The sequence below is a fragment of the Mercenaria mercenaria genome, unplaced genomic scaffold (genome assembly GCF_021730395.1).
Source record: "Mercenaria mercenaria strain notata unplaced genomic scaffold, MADL_Memer_1 contig_4722, whole genome shotgun sequence".
Classification (NCBI taxonomy): Eukaryota; Metazoa; Mollusca; class Bivalvia; order Venerida; family Veneridae; genus Mercenaria; species Mercenaria mercenaria.
This window is the reverse complement of record NW_026462973.1, coordinates 1-9257: the sequence shown is the minus strand read 5'-3', so window position 1 is coordinate 9257 and position 9257 is coordinate 1. Positions and strand designations below refer to the sequence as shown.

General features: G+C 34.0%; 1 protein-coding gene across 1 annotated transcript; it reads right to left on the bottom strand.

Annotated features, from left to right (window-relative positions):
• Positions 1-4877: 4877 nt before the first annotated feature.
• Positions 4878-6059, bottom strand: LOC128554107 (uncharacterized). The gene has a single exon (XM_053535350.1). It carries the CDS (start codon positions 6057-6059, stop codon positions 4878-4880), a length of 1182 nt encoding a protein of 393 aa, XP_053391325.1.
• Between the last annotated feature and the right edge of the window lie 3198 nt (positions 6060-9257).

Below are 9257 nucleotides of genomic sequence, written 5' to 3'. Positions count from 1 at the left end.
AAAAAAATTAACTAAACAGGAATCAAGTTTTCATCGATAATCAATACAAAAACATCTGTACATGTGCTGCAACACACTACCTAAGTAGTTTTGATACTTTTTTAATGTATTATATGTAAAATGCAGCAATACATGAAATGTTAGTTAGTAGAAAGCTATTTGAGCCGCGCCATGAGAAAATCAACATTTTGGCTTTGCGACCAGCATAGATCGAGACCAGCCTGCACATCCGCGCAATCTGGTCAGGATCCATGCTGTTTGCTAACAGTTTCTCTAATTGCAATAGACTTTGAAAGCGAACAGCATAAATCCTGACCATACTGTGCAGATGCGCAGGCTGGTCTTGATCCATGCTGGTCACAAAGCGACTATGTTGGTTTTCTCATGGCACGGCTCATTTCATTTCCTATTCTTAATTCAAATAGACAGTTCTGTTCATAGGAAATGTTATGATACCAAAGTGGTCAATTTATACTGTAATGTTTAGATGGTGTTGTTGATTAAATGTGGTTATTCCATAATATTGCAAAACTATATAACTTAAAGATCTCCTAGCTTGCTTAGAAATTGAAAATTCCAATATTTTTTTCCAATGTGGACAGTCTGTGTCAGGTAGCTCAATTGGTTAGAGCACCCCAAACATGTATGTACAATGTTATGTGGAGGTTTCAGGTTCAAATCCTGATATGGCACTTGTCCTCACATTTATAAACTCCAGTTTTGTCAAAAATATATTGACAAATATTCAAATATATATATTGCTACTTCAATTTTATATTTTCCATAGAGGAGCATGGTTTAGAAAGTGTTTCAAGCATCTTGGAGAGCTGAAGTGAGCAACTTTTATCAGGAGGCTCATTACACACTGAAAAGCCAGTGATAACTAGAAACCGTGCTTCATGTTGAAATCCTCTACAAGCATGTTTTCGTTTTTTTTTATTTTGATATTTTGACCCCATATTAACATTACTGTAATTCTTTGAATAATCAAGTGTGCTGACAGACAGCTGTTGATGAATATTCATTTCCTAAAGAAGTCATAATCTAAACAAGTCTGACATTTTTCAATAAAGCTTTTATGACATTTAAGCCTAATGTCTTATAGTTAACATCTTTGCTAAGGCTCTATAAGTTTTCAAAGGTATTTATTTCATAATAAAAATTGATAGATCTATCTTTAGTTAATGACCTGAACTATTTCTTTTATCACCAAGGACTTCCAGTTTTTATACATAATCAGATTGTGTATTGTTTGAAAATTATGAAAAATAACACAATAAATTAATACTTTGAACAGTCTTAGTCTTACTTAGAGTGCAAAGTACTAAGAAGGCATATACATATGAATCTGATGTTAAAACATAGTAAAAAGAAAGAGATGAGTAAATTAGGTTACATTCACTTGGAGCTCTTTGTGATTAATTCTGTTTTAAAAATTTAAAAGGAAATTTTGTATTTTAAACTGAATAACTTAACAATTCTTTTGGAATGGTAAACCTCACAATGAAAAATTTAGAAAACCCATAACAGGAGATGTGTGTGTGTGTGTGTGTTTTAATGAAAACAAACACATCAGAAGCATTGTTGCCAATCGTTATTAATGACAATTAAAAGAAAGTATGCAATTGAAACACTTACATCCAGCATCTTCTAAGACAAACTATTACCTATTCACAATTCATGGTGTATATATTAACTGATTTAAATGATTTTATAGTTTATTTATCCACCTCAATTTTCTCAGGTAATTGAATTCCCCAGAATAAGTTGCCATGGTCATCTGCAAGCAGTTTATCCTCAAATGATCTAATCAATGTAAGACTAGTATAACTCACAACCTTACAATGATTAATTAAAATTTCCCTTTTAATCAAATGTTGATAACCTGTGATGAATCATACAATATATCCTTTAATATACATGTATCCAGCAGAATGGTTAATCCAGCAGTTCAAAGAAATAAATTCTAAATAAACTATCAGTAGATTTCAGATGATTTATTGTCTACATCTCCCTCTATGTTCAATCAAGTTGTTCCAAGAAGGAAATAAAATGAAATGGAAACACTGACGCTTATCAAATTTAAAATATAATTATCAATAAGTAGAAGTACGTTATTGCATGGAGGCTGCCATTTTAAAGTCATGTGACTGAAAGTAGTCCAATATGGCGCCTTATTATGTCAGAGGTCTATTGCGTAGCATAAAGGCCGAGGTGATCAGATTGGGGCCTGCATTGACCTCAGTCATGAAACATCAGCTATTAGCATATCCACTGTGGAGAGATATGCAACGATTGAATCTGTTAAGGTATTAGATCACTAATAGAGAATCTCCTTTTTGAAGAGTATTCAATTCCCACCATAAACCTACTTTTCTTAGTGTTGGGGGCTGGGGGCTGGGGGGGGGAGGGAGGGGGTGCGGGGGCGTAGGTTCCGTCTGCAGTATTACAAAAATAGTCTATTAGTATTCAAAATTTCTTTTAGGCTTGAAATTAAAGCCAACATTTTCTTCTTCATTTTTTTGACATTGTGTTATAGTTTTATTATAGAAGTTTGCCTTTTTAAACAGTTAGCATAGACGGCGTATTATTGTAGTATTTCACATGTTCAGGGTTTTTACAAAATAAGTTATCAAATAGTATGATAACGAAATAAATGAATAAATTGTTATAAAACTATATATATTCAACTTTATTTCCTCCAAATCAATGAAGAGTCACATATAACAATACAAATATACAAATATCAGTATAAATAAAGAGGAACTGTTATTGCATGTATAAAGGAAAAAGCAAATCAATTTATAAAGACAGAGTACAGAGCCTCTGTGTTATTTACAAAATTATTTAACGTGGTTATCATATCATACAACAAAATATATATGTTTCATGGTATTTCCTTAAATTACACACATTTTAAGGCTAAATACCAATGCCCTAAAGACAATTGGTGAATTTCAACGCAAGTTAAACCAATTAAGTATATATAAATCAGTTTGCAATACAAATAATGACTATAAGGTACATGTTAGCTATTATGTTTAACAGAGACATTTTACTTGTCCCGATGTGTTCGTTATAACCGCAGATTACTATACTTCAAACAGAATATAAAGTAAGCAATGACTGCGTTTGAAGCAATCTCCGTTGCATGATATAGACTTCTTGATTAGCCAGTTTTATTGTGTAAGTCTTTGTGGGAAATACTGATATGTTGTTTTTATCTAACTATGAAGATATTTAAGTGCGCATATTCCTTACCTTATAACTTTGTTTTTCTAAGTCTTCTAAAATGTTGAAATATAACCTTAAAAGTTAATCGACCGTTAGCCTAATTATTCGCCTGTTAAAGTTTCAAACAATTGTGTCCAGATTTTCACTACGCAGCTGCGTATCTGCGCCTGAATGACAAGCGAAGTCTTTTTTCTAAACTAACTTATGTAATTTAATAACTGAAAAAAAATGGTCTACTAAAGTTGATATGCGCCACCTACTGTTTTTTAACGGATTGTTAATACGAAATTTTCAAAGAATGAAGTTGACGACATTTCTGACAAACTGGTAATTTTCAGTTCTAGACAGATGGCTTACTAGAAAAAGAACGTCTTTTTCAACAATCTTCAGTCATATAAACGACGGTGTCTTCTTGTAGCAGTGGGCACAATACCCAACTTAATAGTAAAACCTTGTCAATTGATAAAAATGAAAACAAAATCTAAAGTATCGTAGAAACTATTAAAAATTAATAACTATAAAATGTACTACCTGTAATATTACTTCAGCACTTTTCATTTATAACCCAGCTGTTACACCACAGTTAAACAGACAATTTATTACTAAATTCTTTTTATCAAAGCTGTTGTCTTGCAAAAATCAATAAAACGACACCGGTGTCGCAAAACTTTACATTAAGCTAATATTTGTTTAAACTCGACTGATAAACTTGAAAATGACACCTGATACATTTGTAGGAGTATCAGGAAAATGTCTGATATCAAATTTATGGCTGTTCATTGTTTGTGAACATTTCTGATGTGTTTGTCCCACATATTGTAACTTACACTTTTTGCATGTGATTAAATAGATAACATTTTCAGACATGCAGTTAAGATTTTGTTTAACATCGTAATTTTTTAAAGTTTGAGAGCTTGTAAACTGTGCAGATTCAGTGATATTAGCGCAATGAGAACACTGTGTTCTATTACATTTAAGAACACCACCATTTACATCCGAAGACATCAGGCTACTGTTGAACCAAGATATCACTAAGATTTGTAGGTCGCTTGTAAGCAATAATTGGTTTGCATTTGGCCAGGTTGCGTACACTGCTTTTCTCAGATAGTTCAAAAAGCCCCAAATATTTATTAAGGATCGAACAAATGTTTGATAGGGATGGATTGTATACGCAAACAAAGGGGATAATATCATCTGTGCTCTGCCTGTGATTGGTCATGGCTTCTTCGGCTGACAATGCTGATGCTTTAGCTATAAAGCATCATCAAGGATATAACTTGGATAATTACGATTTTGGAAATACGTTCGCAATTTCTCCAATTCATTTGTGAACAAATCATCATTAGAAGTAAGACGCCTGTATCGCTTAGCTTGGCTATACAGGATCCCTTTCTTGTATGAAAGAGGGTGACAGGATGAAAATTCAAAGTATTGATATGTATTTGTTGCTTATTCATGAACAGAAAAATCAAAATTACCATATACTGTTCTACCAATATTAACATCAAGAAATGTAGCTGTATCTCTTGAATAACTGTGGGTGAATTTTATATTGGGATGGACATTGTTTAAACTGTCAATGAATTTAAGTAGGTTCGCTTCACAGTATTCCCATATAAAAAAATGTCATCAAGGAAGCGTAACTAAAGCGATGGCTTAACAGTAGTATTAGCTAGGAAATCGCTTTCCAGTTTACCCATAAAAAGTGAAGCAAATGTAGGAGCCATACGTGTACCCATAGCAGTACCTAAAATTTGAACATATTTTTCAGTATTGAACTGAAAATGGTTTTTAGTCAAGACTAGTTCAATAAGCTGACAAATATCATTGACTGACTGATGTGACAAGTATGAATGAGCTTTGTTTAAATATTCACGGCAAGCCTCTATCCCATCACCATGCGGAATATTAGTGTATAAGGATGAAACATCCATAGTAACCAAAAATGCATTAGGGGAGATATTAGGCATAGACCCTGGCGTTTTAATGAAGTCAGTAGAGTCTTTAACATATGAGGGCAGGGCTTCCATGTGTGGCTTCAAGATATTATCAATGTATTCAGATATGCCTTCAGTAACAGAGTTATACCCATATACAATTGGTCGTCCTATGTAACCAAGTGGTAGTTCTGAATTAATATCTTTATGAACATTGGGCAAGATGTAAAATTGTGGCGTTCTGGCATCACTAGGTACAACTAAAGTATCATTAGAATTACCATTCACATCCCTACATATAACATTTAAAACATCAGTAACATCGTTTGAAAATAGTTCAACAGGGTTATGATCAAGTTTTTTGTAGTAAGCAGTATTATTCAGCTGTCTATTGACATCAGCAATATAATCAGTCCTGTTCATTACCACAATAACCGAGCCTTTGTCAGATTTCTTAAGGATTATACTATCATCATTTCGAAGATTTTTCAGTGCAGAAAGTTCATCAGTAGATAGATTAGGTCGAAACCTGTACTTATTGTTCTTTTGAAGAAGTTTATGCGTTATAGCATCAATGTAAAAGTCAAGTGTAGAGTCTCTGCCAGAAGTTGGAGTAAATATTGAATGTTTTTTCTTATATTTCTGTTTATTTTTCACACCTTCAGCACTATCACAATCATTTTCACCATCAGAATCCTCTTCCGGCGTGTAAAAATATTCTTTCAACCGTAAGCGTCTTGTGAACTCAAAAATCTCTTGTTTTAACTGTATCTCATTATGGTGTTTAGGTTTAAGACAAAATTTTAGTCCCTTACCTAAAAGCCTGTACTCATAGTTTGTAAGTTCCCTTGAAGAAACTCTTAGTATTTTGTACAATAAATCATACATTGTTATACCATCTTGTAAATTTTTTTATGGAAAATAAACAATAATAACCACACAATACACTTGTTTTGTCTTGATATTGTATGTTATTGTATTTTACATCCGGTATGTAATTTATTACTTCTTTTGCAGTCAGGGGAGTTACTTAAACAAGTGATCACAAAAATCACTTAACCAAGTGATTATTTGCGACTGATAACTAAATCTCAAGTCATCCCAAATTCGCTCTTCAAACGTGACTATTTTTGAATTCCGCGCTATTTTGCGTCATCAAATTATCGTGAGAATTAACGACAGTTACCGTAGAGAAAGAAACATGGCGGAGCAAAGTGGCACTTCGGAGAAATCGAAGGAAAACATAGCAAAAAGTGAGTATTTTTCGGTATTTTTAGCGATTTTCATTGACATTTTTCAAATGCTTCTGAAGTTTTGAGCCAACTGGTAGAGGTTTTCCCAGTCAGTTCAATGTTTTAACTTTGCAAAAATGGAAAGAAAATTCACTGCGCGCGGGGTAAAAACCCTTACGCGCAGTGGCTTGAAAATCTTAGGGTCAGTTTGAAAAAAATACTTGTTTGAGTGATTTTTTCATCAGAATTGATCTCGATGACGCATGTGAGTGATTTATTTTAAAATAAAAAAGATATAAGGGAGATTACTACAGATAGCTTGCTGTCATCCCCGTTGAAGGGTTCGGATGATCGAACTTTGCCCATAAGCATGATTATTAATTTTTTTTAAATATGAAATTGTGATATAGTTCAATATTGTGTAGCGGTTCTCGTATCGGGTGGCCTCGGTAGCTCAATTGGTAGGGCATTGGCACGGTAAGCCGAAGGTCCGAGGTTCGAATCCCGGTTGAGAGCTGCACATTTTTCCTGAGACTGTTACATTTGGGGGCTCGTCCGGGATGCTCACCCTTGCATGTAGGGCGAAGCAGTTTGGCTGTGGTGTGCATCTGAATTCGGTTAACAGTCTGCGGCAGACATCGGCCAGGAGTGCCAATGTCTCGCAATAAGAGGGAAAGTGTGTAGCGGTTCTCGTATCGGGTGGCCTCGGTAGCTCAATTGGTAGAGCGTTGGCATGGTAAGCCGAAGGTCCGAGGTTCGAATACCGGTCGAGGCTGCACATTTTTCCTGAGACTGTTACAATATAGATGTTGGCTTCAGCTTTTGTTGCTCATTGAAACTTAGTAAAAATTTTGTGTAATATTAAGTTTTCATTATCGAATATGCAATCAGTTATTCAGTACAAAGAGCTATAAAAATAAAATAATTTTATAGCTCTTTGATCAGTATTAGAGCTAGTATGGTTATGGAACATAATAGAAAATTTATTTTCAGGGCATTCAGTAAATAGACAAACAAATCATGAATTGAAAGATTTTCAGTATATGAATTAAATCTGTTGACATTTCAATTTAACTTAAAACTGCTGCATAAAAAATTATGTGCTATACCAGTATTGCACGCTCAAATGAAGTTGATTTGTGATTTTCAGCCAATATGGAATACGGATGACTTTGAATTATTTGAAAATATGAAAAGATTAAAGTGATCGAATTATCTATGTATACAATTTGTGAAAGATTTCATTTTAAGCTGAGGTTTCGAGTTCATCTGCAACTTGTTTGCGATAATCTGTAATCCTTGTTGAGTGGACATCGCCTCCTGATAATTAGTTTGCACCTCTGATTCATGTGGGGAAGTTGGCAGTTACTTGCGGAGAACAGGTTTGTACTGGTACAGAATCCAGGAATACTGGTTAGGTTAACTGCCCGCCGTTACATGACTGAAATACTGTTGAAAAATGGCGTTAAACCCCAAACAAACAAACATTCATAAACAAACTTGTATCCTGTATAAGAAGTTACTCAAGGTTGTTGAAATCTTGAATAGTAATTATGCATAAAGTTGAAATTACACAAATGCTAAATGCCAAAAATATTGTTGGAAATCGCACACTTTACCTTCAACACAAACCTTATATATCTAGAACACTGGTGTTTCATGCAGAAGGGACAATTTTCAAGACAGTGCTTTACATTTATTTTGATTCAGAAATAATACAGCCTTTACAGAGCACTGGGAGCAGATATACATTAAATGATAACATGTGTGATCTCTGGCCTGGCCTGGCCCGGCCTGGCCTGGCCTGGCCTGGCCCGATGAGCCCATTTTTCGACTGGGCCGGGCCAGGCCAGGCCAGGCCAGGCCATAGATTTCAATTTTGTAAAAGGGGTAAGTGATTTCTATAGCATCTTTAAAATCTGACTTTTGGAACTTATTGAGGAATAAGTTTGGATATTTCAGACATTATATAAATACATTTTGAATTCCCACTCTGTAAAATCATATACCTGGGAATAAGCCTGTAGCTAACATAACTATTAAGTCTAATTTAAAGGTGATGCCTGATTAATTGTTACGACTATTATCAGGGGATCTCCTCCTCAATTGACTCTTGACTGGTGGCTTGGTTTTCCCTGCAGTTGAATAATCTAACTAATTATTATTATTTTGTCTATAATAGTATTGAGGATTATTTAGTATTGTCCGAAATTATTGAACTACCACTCAAGAATATTCCGTATGCTTCCGTAAATAAATTTTCGGTGCCCAAACATAAATAAAAATACAAATATTGAAAACCAAATAAAATATAAACATTTCTTTACCGCCAGGTCGTACATGCAGATATAGTTATGCTGACAAAACGTTCAGCTACCAATCTCGGGACGGTGAGTTCGAGACACCTGTTTGACCATTTTCATTATCTTTTTTTTTAATTTCATCTGTAAACTTAGAATGCAGGAAAATTGTCACTTATCGTGATTTATTGTTCATTTATTGGAAGAAATACACAAGTATTTGACATTCTTCTACATACAAGTTATTACCATAAATTGTTGTAAGAATAAAAACAGTATCAATAAAATGACATTATATTGATTTAATGAAAACAATCTGAATTGAAATCGAACCCACGGTAACATGCGTGAAAGTCGGAGAACTTACCACTACGCCACTGTGCCATTGGTAAACTATGCATGTTATTTTGGTCAATTTAGATATTTTCAGGTTATAAATATGGTGTAAAATAAAGAAAACGCCCGAAAATATTGGCGAAGATTAATGAGTAGCACCTGTCAATACTAACGGACAACAACTTTCAATTTATAAAATAATGCTATCTCCGTTCTAG